The sequence below is a fragment of the Neofelis nebulosa genome, chromosome 14, assembly GCF_028018385.1.
Source record: "Neofelis nebulosa isolate mNeoNeb1 chromosome 14, mNeoNeb1.pri, whole genome shotgun sequence".
In the NCBI taxonomy this organism is placed as follows: Eukaryota; Metazoa; Chordata; class Mammalia; order Carnivora; family Felidae; genus Neofelis; species Neofelis nebulosa.
In genome coordinates this window covers 28757242-28775792 of record NC_080795.1, presented here as the reverse complement: position 1 = coordinate 28775792, position 18551 = coordinate 28757242, and the positions used below count along the sequence as shown (strand labels likewise).

The following is an 18551-nucleotide window of genomic DNA, read 5'->3' as shown; positions in this document are numbered from 1 at the left end:
TCCTTGGTTAGGGGCCCACCTCTAACTGCCCAGTTAAGGCTGGTCAGTCAGTGTCAAGGGGTCCACACAGGACTTCTGTGGGGCTCTCCGGGGGAGATAGTTTGATTTGTTTATGTCTGTGGCTTTGGCAGGCCCTGGGACGGACATTTCCAGATAAAGTCACATGAAATATATGGGAAGGTTGGCTTTCAGTTTGGCTTGGCTATGCACGTTTTGGTGGAGAGTAGAGATAGGTTTCATTTGGTACACAAATAGGAGTTTTGGGGGCTTTCTACTAGAACTGGCAAGCCGGAAATGCAGACCAGAGGTCAGAAGAGTGGATGTTAGACTAATTTGAATATCTTCTGTGTGGAGGTTCGAGCCCTAAGCTTCCATGACATAGTTGAGTAAAGACGTACAGAGAGAGGAGAAGGCTGAGGACAATTCAAGATAGAAATATAAGGAAGAGAAGAGAAGCTCTACGGGAGAGATCGGCATGTAACCAGTTTACTTATTAACAACGTGCTGTATGTGGTTTTAAAATTTTTTTTTTTCAACGTTTTTTATTTATTTTTGGGACAGAGAGAGACAGAGCATGAACGGGGGAGGGGCAGAGAGAGAGGGAGACACAGAATCGGAAACAGGCTCCAGGCTCCGAGCCATCAGTCCAGAGCCTGACGCGGGGCTCGAACTCACGGACCGCGAGATCGTGACCTGGCTCAAGTCGGACGCTTAACCGACTGCGCCACCCAGGCGCCCCTGTATGTGGTTTTTAAAGAGATCAATGAATCAAAAAATGTTTTTAAATTTCTCCAGAATTTTTAGTATAATTTTGCACTAATAATATTAACTTTGCTATATTTTTACCCCATCTCCCTTCCTCATAGGTAGAAGAAGAAATCCAGACTCTGTCTCAAGTGTTAGCAGCAAAAGAGAAGCATCTAGCAGAGATCAAACGGAAACTTGGGATCAATTCACTACAGGAACTAAAACAGAACATTGCCAAAGGCTGGCAGGATGTGACAGCAACATCTGCGTATGTCCCCTTGATCATACATTTTTCTAGAGAATGTAAAGGACACTTTTGCTCCTTTTGTCTGGGTAGGGGAACAGAAAGGGGCTGAGGGATGCTTCTGCGACTCTTCTTTATACTACACAGGGCACTTCCCCCTGCCCAGTTCTCAAGTGTACCTGAGTCTTCTCTAACTTTGGTCTTTCAGACTGTTCTAGGGGATAGAAAGAAAACCAGCCTCGTATGTGAGTTGAAGAACTAACGTTTACGTTCCAAAAATGTTATATATTGACTTGCCAGAAATGCACCTATGTCACTTAGTCCTCAGAATAACCAAATAGGGTGGATGGTGAGATAGCCTGAGAGAAGGAAACGGATCAGATAAGTTTTGAGGTCACAAAACTCAAAATGTAGGGGCAGCATTTGAACTCAGATTTGACCAAGTACAGAGCCAGTCTTCTTTTTACTTCCTCATAATAAGACTCTTGGCTCATCGTCTCTGATATGTGCTGGTGGCAGAGGCCCACCCCTTAATCTTCTTGTCTTTTTTATCACATACATTTTGATACGGCCTTGATCATGATGCAGTTTTGTTTCCTAGCGTAAGGAGGAGCCAGCTTCTGGTAACAGATTCTGAAGTATGTTCTATAAAATTTTTTTTATAAGGTTACTTAGTTTTGAGAGAGAGCACATGTGCATGAGTGCAGGGCAGAAAGAGAAGGGGGGAGAAAGTCCCAAGCAGGCTTCATGTTATCAGCACAGAGCCCGATGCGGGGCTTAAACTCATAAACCAGGAGATCGTGACCTGAGTGGAGATCAAGAGTTGGACGCTTAACGGACTGAGTCACCCAGGCGCACCTGAAGTCTGTGTTCATCCATGCGCTGAGCTGGTTACCAGCAGCAGTGAGGCTGACTGCATCTTGACATGACAACACTAGGACACTAGGGTGTCTACCCCATTTGGTCCACTTCCGACCCATATAAGTCCATATAAGATTCTTTGTGAATCACCATAAACTTTTTATTTTTAGTATTTTTTCTTGATGGGATAAGTAAAAATGCCTGAGCATCCTGTCAATAACAGGAGGATCTTAACCTCTTTGTAGCTACCATATTAATTTAGTTTTGTTTGTCCTTCATTAATCCCTGGGTAGATGGGAAGAGGAGGGTGGTAAATGATAGCTTTATGCTATAGCAAATATCATACTTGAGTCATTTTCAGTATTCCGTCGAGAGTCCACAAGTCCTTATGTGGTAGCTCTGCAGATATGCAAAATTAAAAAAATTCTTTATGGCCATATAACTTACTTGGATAAAAAGTACCCAGGGACCTTACCTTGCTTCTGGTCCCTTTTTAGGGAATAAAGTTATAAAAGGCATGTGAGGAATTTGATTTCATTTTTGTTTGGCTTTAGTGGAGAAGAATAAGAGGTATAATTTCAGCCTCTGGCTCATTTTCAGCTTTTCTCTATGACTATTTTTACCCCTTACCCTGATTTCCTTGGCCCCGCCTTTATAGGCGTCTGTTTGGCTGTCCTAGGGCACTGCCGAAGATTGAGCCTGCATGATGGTTAACGATAAAACGATGTGATGATGTTGTCCTGGTGGTTATGAAGGATTTGGGATGTTCTAAAAACAATTTTTTTTAAAAAAGGTTTTTGAGAGCTCTCCAAGAGGTGGTGATCATTCTTTAAATTATTGCTATTAGAAAAGGTTAGCTTACCTTTTCTTTACTCTGTTCTTTTATAATTTAATATAGATACAAAAAGACCTCTGAAACCTTATCTCAAGCTGGACAGAAGGCATCCGCTGCTTTCTCATCTGTTGGATCGGTCATCACCAAAAAGCTGGAAGATGTAAAGTATGTCCTCATTTCTCCTTGCTCATTAAGTAGCTGAGGCAAATTAAAATATGTTGTGGTTGCATGTATTTCCTGACTTTGTGGATAATGCTGGATTCTCCTGTCTTCAAGTGAGGGAGGCCTCTCCTTCAAACCAGGACCTGAAATATTGCCTCAGTTATTTTAGGCGTAGCCTTCTGGCTCTTAGGCATAGCGTTCAAAATAATCATCTTGTGAGTACTTTTAAGGTTGTTGGAAAATTCTGGTTGTGCATTTTTGTCCTTTTAGTCCTTCCTGATCATGCAGGGTAAGTATGTCTCTTGTGGTTGCAAGTTTGTGGTTGTGGGCCGAGCCTGTGGTCCTCCTGGCGACAGGTCCGGGAGTGCTGCCTGCACGCGTGGACCGAGACCGGCTTCAGTTCTGTGTGGTACACTGTTATACCGTGGTGCGATTACCACATGCTCATCCGTGTACTGGTTTGTACTAATGTGTAAGCTCTCTCTACATTCGTGCTTAGGCCCACATCTTGATATTGAGCTTTGCTTTTTGTTTTGCATTTATATTTCAGATGAGTCTGCAGAATTTTCCTGGCAGTTTTAATAAAACCACTTCACAGTGCTTTTGTGCATCCACCCTGCTCCCCCCCCCGCCCCGCCCCCGCCCCGCCCCCGCCGTGTTGATGCAAATAGCACTGAAAGTGACAAACATGGTTTAAATTTGCTGTGCTTCTGTTGGCATGAAAGTGTTTTTGTTTTACTAACAAAACCCTCAGATTGCATGACTTTGTGTTTTTCATTTGTGGGGAATGTAGCTTTTACAACCAGAATTTTGTTGGTTGAATAAGTTTCGCAACCAATGTATATTTATTACGTACCCAAAAATCCAAATGACTTCTTGTATTTGGACCATCATCATTCTAAGCATCTGTGTAATAAACATAGCTTACTTGCTTTCTTTTGACAATTTATGTACATCTCTGAGGTGCTCTCATGTCTTTCTATGCCAGCTTGATTGTCTAGACCTTTAGAGTCCAGTTTAAGCCTTACACGACTTTTAAAAAGTAGGTTATTCCATTGTTTTAGATTTACCAGAACCTGCTTTCTTTTTTAATGCTTACTGTGGCTTCTTACAGAATGCAAGCCTTTTCACATTCCTTTAGGTAAGGACAGCTTGAACCATCCCTGCAGCTGTAGCCTGTGTCTAAGACAAGTGTGCTTAATTAGACTTTATTATGCCACGTTGGATGGTTGTGTTCGTCCACTGCATACTTTTCTTGCATTTGGAATATCTTTTTCCTTAGTGCATACCTATTTTTAAGGGAGGGTTTTTGTATACCGTGGGTAACGGATAAATTAAAAGAAGAATAATTGGACACTGTGGTTCAGGGATACGGAAATGATTTTGACATTTCTTTTTTGTTGGTGGTGGTCGTCAAAAGAAGCAGCTCAACCATGGCATACAGAATTCCTCCCTTTTAATGTCTGACTTTGTTTGTTTTTGATGCTTTAATTTCTTTGGTGCTTTTGTAAGGATGTTGGAATTCTCCTTCACGTGGGTCCCATTATGCTTCTGTAATAGAGTGCACATGTACTGCCTCATGATGTCAGTCTTCCGTCTTCTACAGGTTACTCTGATCACTTTTTTTTTTTCATTGTGGTAAAGTAGACGTAAAATATACCCATTACTCTGCACTTTCCAGTATTTGTTTTACTAGCTTATAGTTTTTACTATTTTTTAAATTTCTTTACACTATACTCTTTGCATATGCAGGTAAGGAAATTGCATGGTTGCAAAAGGAAAAATAGCCTATTAGGCTAAAACAAACAAACAAACAATCAACCACACACACATTAAAAAGATGTCAGCCCAAACCATGTCTTATAGACGGAATCTTTGTGATGCTGAGCAAACCTCTTCTCTGTCTCCCATACAGACTGTTTATCCAATTAATAGAGAAAACTAAGTTGGAGAAAGGTCTTTAGAGTGTAAGCAGGAAAGACAACATGGTCTGCTGCTTCCATCTCTGTTCTTCTAGTGCGAATTATGTTCTCAGTCACTTGCTGTAGTCTGGCTGTTTGTCTGCTTAAGTAAGAAAACTCAAACTTATCGCTGAGGCCTTTCTGGCCTAGTGACACTTGGCCCAGGAAGTCAGAGCCAACCATAGGGATAAGAAGATCAAGAAATAGGTGGTTTTGTATTTTTGGTATTCAGTTAAAAATGGCCTCAGTGCTTTAGGCAGCTGTTAAGACCACTTTATCCACAGTCGTTTGAGTTGTGTGAATACGTATTCAGTCACAGGATCCATTCTGCTCCTGTTAGACTGCATTTTGTGGACAGGCCCACGGAATATAACCATACATCAGATATGGCTCTCATACTGAAAGACCTTACAATCTTTGAGTGGATGGAGTAGGGGAAGGGGGTTGGGACTAGGAATAAGTTAAGGTGGAAGAGCCCTGTTAACCCTGGATTATATAACAATGTTAGATGTGATAGAAATAAAAATATAAAAATATTTTTGTACGTGCTGTTGGGGAATGTTTCATCAGTACACGCCCCTGTTCTTTCTCTGTAGTTTTAAGATTAAGCAAATTCATATAAGATGGCTCAGTATGTGCTGTCTTATTAATTGACCAGGAACAGATTAGGTATTGCCACTCTTTTCTAGCTCCTTATACAGTCAACTTTTTTTATTTCATTTAAAAACTATAATTGAGATTACACTCTGCCATTTTTAGTCCTGTTTCTAATAATATATTGTGTATCCATACGTGGAAGTTTAAGTAAGACTTTTGATTAAAACCTGGAAATGAGAGATACAAGATTATTTTCTGAAAGCTAAATTTTATAAGTCTCACAGATTAAAAGTTGGCTAAAGTCACTTAAATTTCTCGGCCAAGAAGCCCTGATTGTGATCTGATTTCGTGTGTTCACATGTAAAAATATATGAGAACATATAAAATAGAAACACATAAAAACATACATAATAGAAAACCTGTATGAAGAAAAACCGCATCTTTTAGATCAGTGAGTCACGGTGGCAAAGACTGGCCCAAAAACTGTCCCAGGAGAGGAAGCTTGGAAAGTAGATTTTGAGGGTTTCAGTCCCAGCAGCAAGGCCTTTGCTCCCATGGAGACGATGTGAGAGGCCTCTTTTGCCAAGTGCTTGAAATAGTTGCTTAATCCTGTCAACCTCCCTTTGTTTTGAGTCCCTGTGTACCCAGCAAGCTTGTGGCAATGATTTCACTCTCCGACAGAATTGTGGTTGATTTGCTGACATGAATTGTTAGACCCTGCAACAGTTTTTAGGTCACATTGTCAATTAATAAATTGGTACTTGGGATTTAGATATGTTCCTTACACCCCAGGTGGGTGTGCAAGGAGGAGGAAGTGGAGGAGAAAAGAGAGAGATCGGTTTTTAGTCCCCTGAGAATTAGGTATCTGTGACAGCTGGGGACAGATGTGGGACATGGTAATGAGAACTATCGTGGGAAGCTCTTTAGGGACAGCCAGCCTTTCCCCTCAGGTGTTGTATTCATATCCACCCATCTCATATTTGCTCATTGTCTATACATATGTGTTGAGCATTGATTCATGCCTTTAAGTTTTTGAGAGAAACTTTGGAATTTTTTTGAGAGAAACCCTTCTCATTTTCCTTGGTGCCAGTGTTAAACATCAATTTCAGTGTTACTAATAGTATAGTATAGTAATTCAGCAGCTTCATTAGTCAAGAATTTTGATATATTTAAGAGGAAGTGCTAATTAACTTTGCTTTTATTTCCAAAGGAAGTTTCTCCTGTTTACGTGTGTATTTCTTCATATAAATCTCTAGATACCCTTTTTTGTTTGTTTGGGACTCATTAAGGTTATTCCAGACCATTCTGTTCTGCTGAAAATTTTCACCCCTTAACGGGAACAGAAGTGATGTCTTCTCTTTCAGAGAGTACTTTTCGATTAGAATTTGAAAAGCTTTATTGAACTTCTCTACCTTTCATGCCCATATTTCCTGATTTTAGTTACAAGTTTTTGTTCATTCATGCTTTCATTCAGAAGTATTTATTGAACGCTAACCATGTGCCAGACCTTGGTCCAGACTGTGTGGTCCGAGTTACCAACTGAAATAACAACTGGGTGCAATGCAAACGTTTTAAAGACTGCAATGTAATATGAAATAAATGTGAATGTGTGTTTCTGTTAAAGTCATCTGTGGTAATAATAATGGTGAATAATTATGTCCCAGGCAAGGCTCTATATAGTCCCTCCGAAGTAAGTGCTGTTATTGTTTTGATTTTGCAGAGGAGGAAACTGAACCATAGAGAGGTTAAGTGACTCCCCCCAAGATCACACCGCTAAGTGGCTGAAGCCCAAGCTTTGAACCCAGACAGCACCCTGGTTCTGGAGCCTGTATTCTTCTCTGCATTGTTCTGCCTCCCCAGAGTGATCAAGGTTTAAGAATAGGCCCCTCCAGGCACTGGCCAGCAGTTACTTTGGCTTATCACTTACAGTCAAGAAATTATTGTGAGGGCACAATGGAAAAATAATACATAGATAGCTCTCAAAAGCGTGTCTGGCACCTAGTAAGCATTCAAACATGCTAACCATTAACTCTTTTCTTTCTCTGTGTAGTACCTACCACTTCCTTTCTTCTCTTTCCTCCCTTTATGTCTCCCCTTTTATTGTGATTGGGGATGAAAAGATCAAGGAACTGTGTAAGAAACCAGGAAAATTTAAAAAAATCAATTCAGCTTTTTAAAAGAATGCCTTTTTTTTTTTTTTTTTTTTTTTTTTTACATATTTTTTTATCTTAGAGAGACAGCACAAGGGGAAAGGGCAGAGAGAGAAGGAGACGCAGAATCCGAAGCAGGCTCCAGGCTCTGAGCTGTTGGTACAGAGCCTGACATGCAGCTCAAACTCACAAAATGTGAGATCATGACCTGAGTCAAAGTCGGACGCTTAACTGACTGAGCCACCCAGGTGCCCCAAAAGAATAACTTTTTAAAAAAATGTTTACTTATTTTCAGACGGAGACTGCTGTATTTCCAGGATTATTGTTTTCTCTTATTTGCCTTATTTGTGAGTTTCCCCTTTCTTCCTGGTACCTCCTTACATTAATGTTCCACTCCCATCCCTTACCTAATCAGGGGAGACCCCTTGATTACACACAGGCATAGCTCTGCACTGACTTCTTGTTTTCATTCTCCATCCCCTGATAATTTGGGGTGATGTTTACTATTCAGTTTTTCAACTCTCATCACCTTGGTTTATTTCTTATGTAGGATAATCCTGAAGTAATTTGTGCCCTGGATGTTGAATTTACAGTCAACTTGATGTCTTTAGAATTCATTTTATGATCATTTCTTCCACTTTGCCTTTGACTTGTTTCCTCTTAACTAGCTTGTATGCTGGTTCAAGGGGCACAGAACCCAGAAAATGACCATTGGAAGGAATGAGTTTTAAGTGGGTATTTAGGGACAGTGGCTACAATTAGCTATGGATTTCTGAAATTTGCACTTTACGTATTTCCTCATTTTGTTGATACTATTGAATTCATTCAGGGAGTCCCACGAACAAGCAGTTTATCATACATCCAAGCCATCACTCCCCTTCTTTTGCCAGAATTTGGTAATTCTGCCAAAATGAATGTTCTAGTGAAGAGTCTTGGTTATGAGGAACAAAAAATTAGGTAAACCAGCTTCCCTAAGAAGGAGAATGTGTCGCATAGAAAGTTCTTTTGGAATCTGAGGAGAAGAAAGGTAGCAAGCCCTTTCCCCCTCCCAGACTAGTCCTGCTGGTTGGAAAGCTAGTAAAATCAAGGTTGCTTCCAGAAGCCAAGGAAATTGCTGTTCCTCTCTCACCCTGCCCTCTTCCTTGTGTAGTCATCTCTGCTTCCTTTCTTCTACCTCTCCGTGCACTATATTCAGTCCTTTCTTGGGGAACTGGCTGCTTCTGACATTCTTGCAGCCTGTACCTCCTGGTCCCATGAAAGGCCTTCCTCAACGTCTAAGCCCACATAACTTTTTAGCTCACGTACCTAGCCATTAACCAGTCGTTTAGTGTACAAAATCCCAGGATAAGAATCTTAATTGTCCTCTTTTTTTTTTTTCTTTCTTTTCATTCACTCCAAACAGTTTGCAGATTACCAGGAGATTAGTTGTGGTGGGTGGAGTTCTACTGATCCAGTTATCATTACTGATGATGATGGAAGGGGGCTGTGGAAATGTGATTAGACAGCCTCTTTAGAAGGCTCTAAACTAGTGTAAATGATTGTAATTAATAGTAATTAATAGTATTGTAAACTAAGAAGGATGATTTTTATGAATCTCTATCCTTCAGGTATGGATCTAGCCCACTGCAATAGATTAAGCAGGAAAAGCATTAGCCAATTCTCCTAGAATGTAGTCTTGTACCCAAGGTATCTACCACTGTTATAGTATAGAGAGAATGGTGAGCTGCCTGGATTGTTTCCTGTGTTACATATGACATTAAGTATGAAGATGTCCAGATACTTTACTGATTATTTTGACTATGTGAACTGCCAGTGTATTTTGATTTATATCTAGATCATACTTCATGTCACTACATATTAGTGCAAAACTAGATTTGGGAGCTACTCTTTAAACACACTGTCATGTGTAACAACTGATTTTTTGAGAAAACTTAAATCACACATGCAATATTCAAATATAATTAAGAATACCTTGGACTGTCCAGCTTACCTGAAGGAAAGATTTCCTACCAAAGCGGCTATGCCAGTGATCAAAATACTGTAAGCATAGTAATCCTATCAGCAATTTACAGTGACTTTGTGAGCCCATGAATTAAAGTGCTTTCATCTTGCGAGGTGGTCTCTATGGGAGATGGCTGAGAGTAGATAACCTTGAGCCTGAACGGTCGGTAAACTGCATTGCCTTTGAGAAAGAAGTTGGTGCTAGTAAAACAAAGGGCCAAAAATGACCATTAAGAACATTTAGTTCATTGGGCTGAAGTACAAGTGTCTCTTATTAGAAAATTGATACTACTAAGGCGTGATCTCTAAATCACTTTCAGTTGTCAAATAGGTGATTTATTTTGAAGCCTTCCTGTTTTGGTCTGGTCACAAATATGTGGGAGAAAGGCAGCCGCTGGCGCCCTTCACCAGCCTCACTTGTGCGTGTGTGTATCTGTATGTGCGCTTCGTTTTTTGAGGGGAGGCGGTGAACGTTGAATCAGGAGTCCCAAAGACCCAGGTTCCATCCTACTGTGTGACCTTGGGTAAATCACTTAACTTCTGAGCCTCGGTGCTTGATGCCCCATAGATACAGGTGAAAAGCACTGTAGAATTTTCAGAGTGCTATAAAAGTGCAAGGTTGAATTATTAGCTCTGTCAACTACATGGGTTAAATTGGCTCATGAACGGGCGTCTGGCTGGCTCAGTTGGAGTGTGCGACTCTTGATCTCGGGGTCCTGAGTTCGAGCCCCACGTTGGGTGTAGAGATTATTTAAATAAATAACTTAGAAGAACAATAAAAAATTGAATCAAAAATAATTTGCTCATGAATACAAGTGCATTGGAATAATTTTTATCCCCTCCACCTCAAAAAGTAGATAAATCTTCATGGTGCCAAAAGAACGAGCCCCTAGAAAGCTGCGTTTTATAATGTCTAATCACGATACTAACTTCATGTCTATCTCTTTTTAATGCTGCCTCTTAGTATCCGCTCCATTCAACATTCAATTAGCATGCCTGCTATGAGGTAAAGTATTTTATTTTTACAAAATGTAGCTGATCTTGCTCTTTCTTATTCTTTATTTCAATGTGTAACTTGAACTGTTCTGAAGCGGGGAGCTAGGATTCTGCTCTAAACAAGCTCCGTGTTTAACGCTGTATCCGTTTTCAGTTGCTCCTTCTATAATGTTAAGGTGGGTGCAAGTGATCCAATAAAGGTTTGTGATTTAAAAAAAAGAGTTATTATTTCTACTTTATTTTGTAAACCTATTAAATTGCTTCATATTTTAAATCTGCTTAACTGTAAAAGTGAACACTACCCATCTAATAAAGCTCTTCATAGGTAACAGCTGTCCCACCACCTCTGTCTGCTAAAGCTACTCGGCTTTCCAACCTCCCTATTTCCACTTCCCTCATCCTATTCTGACATTTGGAGCCAACTGTGATTCAATTCTGCCATCCTCTTCCATCAGGAAACAACGTGCAAGCGGTGCATGTTTCTGTCTCATTAACCTCTCCAGAGAGGCAGGGGATTTTTAACAACACATGCTTGGCTTAACCTTTAGTATACATCAGAACTACCTGGAGGGCTTGTTAAACCCCCTGCTTGCTGAACCCCGCCCCCTCTGGTTTCTGTTTTCTATAGGCTTGAGGTGGGAACCGAGAACTTGCATTGCCCACGACTTCCCAAGAGCTATGGATGCATCTGGGGGACTACCCCTTGGGCCTGGTTGCCCATCACCACTGTGGAAAGGAGAGAACCCCTTGTTCCCTTCTTCACCTTTTTCATCTATGTAATAGGAAGGATATTTGAGGTCAGGTGGATAGTTTAAAAGCTTCGGAAACCCAGACGTGAGTGACATAGGTTCTGTGATCCTGGTTGATTAATATGGATGAGTGTGAAGACATGGGAGAGGCTTTCCGTGGGCTCAGAGTGCTCTGTCAGTTGGGGCAGCTTTGTGATGTAGGCAAAATCACATTTCTGTGCTTCTTCCTTCCTTTTGGTCTCTCTTTCCTCATCTCTACTGCTGCTCCCTGGGAACCAGGATCCCTGTTGTGGAAACTCATGTGGTCTGCTTGTCCTGCTTGGTGATGGGGGTTCATGTAGGACTCTTTGCCAGGCAATATGTGAATTTAAACACGAGTTTTAGAGTATAGCTACCTTAACCAAAATTAAACTGATCTAAGGGTGGCACACTTAGATGGTTAGAGAAGTGACAGAATTCGTGTTTTACCGACTTTGTTCCTTCTCCTCACACATGTACTTGACTACATCTATATCATGTATATCTGAGACAGGCTGTTTGTGGAACTGAAGGCATTGTTGTAGAAATCTTAGACCAGAATTTGATAATCTTACCTAATAATACATATTTGCCTCTATGCCTGCACAGACATACACAGCTAAATCTGTTTCTTTGCTGATTGAGAATAACTGTGAAGAGGAATACAATCAACTAATGATGTTTCAAAATCAGTGAGCTTTTTTCAGTGTTTGTAATTTTACTGTTTTTCTTTCTCTCCGTAGAAACTCCCCAACTTTCAAATCATTTGAAGAAAAAGTTGAAAACTTAAAGGCAAGTAGAGATGAATAGAATCTTAGTGATGTCTTGCTTGGTGCCTTAATTTTTTTTGCTGTGGGTAAATTATTCACATTACTCTTTCTTTCTAAAAGTATTTAGAGCCTTGATGACTTTATTCTTTACATTATTATAGGTGATATGTACTCTTTTAATCAATGTTTTGAGTGTATGTTGTAGCATGGTAGATGCTAAACGCTAAAAGGAAATGTGTAATTTAAAAAGCCAGTAGTACTTGAGAAGTGTGTACTGCTCCAATACATTTAAAATTGAACAAAATTTAATATAAATTTTATTGTAGAAAATTAGCAACAACATCGAAAAGCCCAAAAAAAAACACACAGAAAGTTGGTCCTGTCACCCAGAGTCAGTGATATGTATGTAGTTGGCCTATAATGTTAATGCTTTAAGAAGGAATTAACCAGATACAACATAAACATTTTCCTTTGTCATTAAATATTCTTCCTCAGTATTATGTTCAATGGATGTTTACATGTACCTTGTGACAGATATTGATTGTTCAATCCTCAGTCATTAGACATTTGTATTATGATGGTGATCACTATTGATGATTCACTGTTTTATTTTTTGATTGCTTTGATTACAGTGAAGGTGGGCATTTTCAGTGATTATTTTTATTAATTTATAAATTATATTTTCAAAATTATGTTCAAAACTATAAAATTATTAACTCTTAGGATCACAAGCGACCAGAAAGGTTGTCTGGTTCCTGACCAGTTCCCAGCCTTCAGTTTGGGCAAAGCAGTGTTTCATTTCTTCCTAAACAAATCCTAATAATTAACTGTGGGTATTTTTTAAGGATTAAAATTATTATCTTAAGCGTTTTATATAAATCTGCTTAAAAACAAATATTCAGATTTAGTCTTTCATAATCGTAACCAAGTTACTTATTTTTATTTATTTTTTTTTAATTTTTTTTTTAACGTTTATTTATTTTTGAGACAGAGAGAGACAGAGCATGAACGGGGGAGGGTCAGAGAGAGAGAGGGAGACACAGAATCTGAAACAGGCTCCAGGCTCTGAGCTGTCAGCACAGAGCCCAACGCGGGGCTCGAACTCACGGACCACGAGATCATGACCTGAGCCGAAGTCGGACGCTTAACCGACTGAGCCACCCAGGCACCCCTGAGTAACGTATTTTTAAATGCATCTTTTTTAAATTACAGAAGCAGGGGCTACTTATGGAAAGGAACCCAAACACTGTAGTGTGGTTTGGGTCTTTTTTTCTTGCCCATACAAACATTAATACACACCTTTTCTGTTTCCACATAAATGTATAAACATTTTGCAGATATGAATCACAACTGCACGCACAGTCCTATAACTTGTTCATCCAGCCCCCACTAGCATATGTGCTGTATGATCCCACAAACACAAGGACCTGTTCTTACTCACTCATGCTTCTCAAGGGCCTGGATTAGTCCTTGGCACGTTGATGCTACTTAATACATATTTGATGAGCAACAAGTATATCCTAGTCATTCTTCTAGGTCAGTAGGAGACCTGCTTTATTCTTTTTAATGCCTAGTCATGTGTTTGCAATTAAACTGTACATTACAGGAAGTCAGTTGTCACTATTTAGGATTATCTTGAGTCTCTCCTTGAAATCTGCCTTAAGCATTAGTTTTTGAAATGAAGGGTTGGAAAAAACAGATAGCTGTATTCTTTAGACACTGAAGAGGACTAGAAACTTCCAGGTCATTTACTATATATTCTGTCTCTGAGTGTATTTAGATTCTATAAATTGTGGTGAAACTTGCTTTTGAAACATGACTAGGCACCATTCAGATAAAAACATGTAATTTTTAGAAGTATAGTATAGGAAACAGCTATCCCCCCAAAAGCTGTAAAATATAGTTGTACACTTGGGATGTAATTTTGCTAAATTACCTTTATGTTCAATTAAATATTGGGTCTACATGTACTTATGTTTAGATTTTGGATTGGTTCATTTATCTCTGATAATTGAGCATTTGCCATGTGCCAGATGATGAATGGTAGGCCCTGGAGATACCCCAGTGAGCAAGAGAGATACAGACCCTTTCTGCAAGATGTGTAGGCAATTAAATGGCCATTGAAAATAAAGTGAGTGGGGGCACCTGGTTGGCTTAGTCAGTTAAGCGTCCAGCTTCAGCTCAGGTCATGATCTCACGGTTTGTGAGCTTGAGCCCCGCGTGAGGCTCAGAGCCTAGAGCCTGCTTTGGATTCTGTGTCTCCCTCTCTCTCTCTGCCCTTCCCCTGCTTTTGCTCTTTCTCTCTCTCTCAAAAATAAATAAACATTAAAAAAAAAAAAAAAAAGCAAAAAGTAAGGTAAGGCTCCATGACGGGGAGACTTGGGGATGCAGAAACGTCTGACTTAGCTTAGGAAGGAAGGTAAGAGAGGGTTTCTTACAGGACAAGATAATATAAATGGAGGCCTTTAGGTTGAGGAGAATGTTTTAAAAGCTTTGACACCTTTTTGAGGAATACCAGGCATTTTGCTGTGCTGTAGGGTAGTGGGCAGGAGATAAAGCTCGAGTGATGGGTAGGCTGCACTAAAGAATTTGGACTTAGGGCAATGAGAAGCTTCTGAAGGATTTTAAACAATGTGGGTGGTGTATTCTGTGCATTTTAGAAAGATCACTGGTGCCCTGCAGATCTAAGGAGATCTGGAGTCAGGGAGACTGGTTAGGAGGAAGGAGTTGTAATCCAGGCCAAAGATGGCGGTGGAGTGAATTAAGGTAGTGCTGATGGGACAGAGTTGAGAGATAGTTAGAATTTAGAAATGACAGCCAAAAAGTTAGTGACTGATTGGATGTGGAACAAGATGGAGCAGGATCAAGGATGACTCCCAGGTGTCTGGCCAAGACAGCTAGGTGAGTGCTACAGTTATGTAAAGTCTTAAGAATAGAGAAGGAACCAGTTGTGGAGGGAGGTGTTCAATGTTAGACATGTGTAAGGGTCTTAGTATTTTCCTATAGTTAAGACATGTGTTTTAATAAATTTAACAAATATACAGTGGACATAAGTTGTGCAGATTTTTCAGACAATTCATTGATTATGGATGGGAGACCAAAAAGAAGGAGAGAAAATTTCAACAAGATTCTAGCCGATAATATGTCTGTGGCTAGTCGGTTAAGATTGAGCTAAGAGCAGGTCAAGTTAAACCTATGAGTTTCATTGTTGGTTGACTGTTTTTTTTTTTAATTTTTAAATTTTTTTTTTTTTTAATTTATTTTTGAGAGAGAGAGAGAGAGTACTAGTGGGGTAGGGGCAGAGAGAGAGGGAGACACAGAATCGGAAGCAGGCTCTAAGCTGTCAGCACAGAGACCGACGCGGGACTTGAGATCATGACCTGAGCCGAGGTTGGATGATTAACCGACTGAGCCACCCAGGCACCCCTGTTGACTGGTTTCTTAATGTTAGTCAGCTGTCTTGCTGGTCATTAAGGATGTAACAGAGAGAGCATAGATACATCAGTGTTATTAAGGATGAAGTGACATCATAAAGGTTTGGAAAAACATAAAGTATTATCCAAATGTATGGTAGACCTCTTCATGCAGACAAATGTTTATTGACAATATCAGGCCAGATCAATTGGAGTAATGCTCCACAAACTTTAACTTGTCAAGAAGCACCTGGAGATCTTTGTAGCTGGAGGCGGGGAGGTTGGTCTGAGACTCTTCCTAACAAGCTCCCAGGTGTCGCGGAGTCAGTCTGTGTGTTATGATTAAAGCACACCGTAAGTAGCACTGGGTTAGAAAGTTTACACCATAAGTGGGGGAAAAAAAAAAAAAATATATATATATATATTTATATATATTTATATATATATATATATATTTATATATTTCTTTCCTTTGTTGTGTTTAGTATTTCTTGAATGAGTGTAGCTCAATGAACAATTGGATGGAATACAAAGTGCTATCCAAATATAAAGAGACTTCAGTAGGTATTTTAGAATAAGAGGTCTGAAAAAGGTTTTCAGACAAATTTCCCTGTGAAGAGCATTGAGCAGGTGGGAAAAAAGAGGAGGGGTGGGAGTATTTCAGCAGAGAAGACTGCACGGTTTTCTATTACGCGGCACCGAATGTTGCAACAGTACTAAATTCCGTACATGCAGAGAACAGTCACTGGGCTGCTAGGTGCCTGATTTATGTGTTCCTCAAAGTAAAATCCGAGTTACTTTTTTTTTTTTTTTTTTTTTGCAGCGTCAGCTGAGCATTTCATTTCATGATGTTTTGTCCTTTTTGCACTTTTTTTTTAAAAGTCTAAGGTAGGGGGAACCAAGCCTGCTGGTGGGGATTTCGGAGAAGTCTTGAATTCAACTGCAAATGCCAGTGCCACCTCGGAGCCTGTTCCGGAGCAGATGCAGGGGGGCCTGTGAGGTGCTTACCTGTGTGATGCCGCCCACTGCCAGCTGCTGCAAGCAGCATCCAAGCACATCATGTCAACACTCATTGCTCTCAGTTCCCACCGAATGTGCTTTTACTTAGCTTTACATGTTTATCTGACCAAATAGTTTGTGGGTTGAACACCATAAAAGTATCTTCACCTCTGTTCCTGGGAAACACCCTTTCATGTGCATTTAAGGCCCCCAATATAGGAAACACTGTTGTAAAAACACATGTAATACCTGGGGATCCTCATTAGAATGATCCAAAAATCGTCAGGTTTCTCATAACTGCTTTCCTACTTTATAAAACTGCTCTGGATCTGGGATGTCAGTTTGATCTTTGTCTTCAAAACGATTTTCTTTGTTTTCTCTTTGAACCTCTGTATATTTGATTGCTAACTAAAATTTAAAGTTCTCTGAATTCTGGTTATTAAAAGTTTTGGCATAATTTTCTTTACCTCCAAGGGAAGAGTTACCAGCTACAAAAAATATTTTTGAGTAAACATTCTGGTATGAGGTATCTTCTATCGTGTGTGTCTGAAGACAGCAGACTAAATAAATCAGCTCTACATCCAATTTGTTATGGTTTGTAAGTGACAACATGTACAGCAATTCAAACTCCTAGGTGACTCCAGAGTGGAACCATCTTATCCGTGTCACCCTTTGTGACAGTAACCATTTTAGTGTATTTGTTATTATGCCATTTATATCAACTTATTTTTCACAAGATTAAATTTTTAGTTTCAGAGTAAATTGCAAAATAACATTCTGAAGCAAGCATACTGTAATTCTTAGTAAGTTGAAATATGAACACTCTCAACAAATGTTCCATTCGAAAGCCTGGAAGATTTTTAGCTGTAATCAATCACATTAGGGGAAACATTGCTGTCTTCATTTAATTCATTCAGCCCCGTTTAAAAATAAGCACACAAAGTTGTAGGACTAAAAAACTTGAAAAGATTTTATAATAAGGGGTTGGTGGTAACTCCTGAGGATTTAATGCATTAATGAAAATCAACACACTGTTTTTTACTTACTTGTTTTCAGTGTCTTAGAAATTATACAATGATACTGTAGACATTGCCCCCTATTTTGAAAAAATGGCAGGGCTGAATGAACCAAAGCCTCTCAAAGTATCTGCATGGAGGCCAAGGTACTCTATTCTAATAGCTACTTATTCATCACTATTACCTTTTCATTATTCTGTGTATGGTTATGGCCTATAATGTTGTATTTGTTATTTATCAAGTTGTGATTGTTTTATTGTTTATGCCAAATGTTAATTGCCAAGCTTGGAGTGACCTAAGGCATTTTTTTAAAAGCATGACTAGATTTACTTCAGGATAAATTATCTTATGAAAACCAAATTTGAAAAGCCACAAGTGTCGATTGTCATAAGTAACATGCTACCATTCTTGATTGCTAGAGCTTTTGTTATAGCACTTTAGATGCAACTGAAAATATGCTCTATTAAATGTGAAAAGCCTAATAAATTCTGTATATCAGTAGTATAGGTCTCAATATTTATTGTGAGACCAATGGTCTGGAAACAGCTTGTATTAAATAATCAACTGGTGTCTATGCAAAAAAAAAAACAAAAACACAAAAACATTATTTTTACTATCTGCTTTAAATCACTGCTTAATGGTGTTAGACTAACATATAAATTCTTTCCTTAAAGAGGCTTTAAGGCAAATGTCCTAGTTGTTGAAGCATTGTCCTGGAGGAGTGGATCTGTAGAAATTTGTCTTTTTATAGAAATACTCTGGTTACTCAGCATAACTGTTAAGTTATTTTTTTCCAACTAGTCTTTCATTTAAAAAAAAAAAAAATCACAACATCATCTTTTCATCACATTGTTTCTTGGGTGTCCTGCCCCATTACTATCTTTCAACAAGATAAAATGGAGTAAGATGGAAATTTCTTTAGCTGAGTGAAATATACTCAAATCTTTTTACTTTTTTAGTGAGAAATGATAGCACAAGGGTCGGAAAATGGGATGGGTGTATGTGGGTATTGGTGATTGTTGTGAAAAAAAC

At 39.3% G+C, this 18551-nt stretch overlaps 1 protein-coding gene across 5 annotated transcripts in view; it reads left to right on the top strand.

The window, feature by feature from the left end:
• Positions 1 to 18020, top strand: part of TPD52 (tumor protein D52) — a 109396-nt gene extending 91376 nt beyond the window's left edge. For 3 of the 5 annotated variants that reach the window (XM_058699925.1, XM_058699921.1, XM_058699924.1), the window contains exons 3-8: positions 867 to 1015; positions 2751 to 2852; positions 3964 to 3990; positions 10523 to 10564; positions 12065 to 12113; positions 16387 to 18020. In XM_058699925.1, coding sequence (XP_058555908.1) covers positions 867 to 1015; positions 2751 to 2852; positions 3964 to 3990; positions 10523 to 10564; positions 12065 to 12113; positions 16387 to 16503 — 486 coding nt within the window. In that variant the 3' untranslated portion in view covers positions 16504 to 18020. The remainder of the gene's footprint in view (positions 1 to 866; positions 1016 to 2750; positions 2853 to 3963; positions 3991 to 10522; positions 10565 to 12064; positions 12114 to 16386) is intronic. The other 2 variants (XM_058699922.1, XM_058699923.1) reach the window with 2 other exon arrangements.
• The last annotated feature ends 531 nt before the right edge of the window (positions 18021 to 18551 follow it).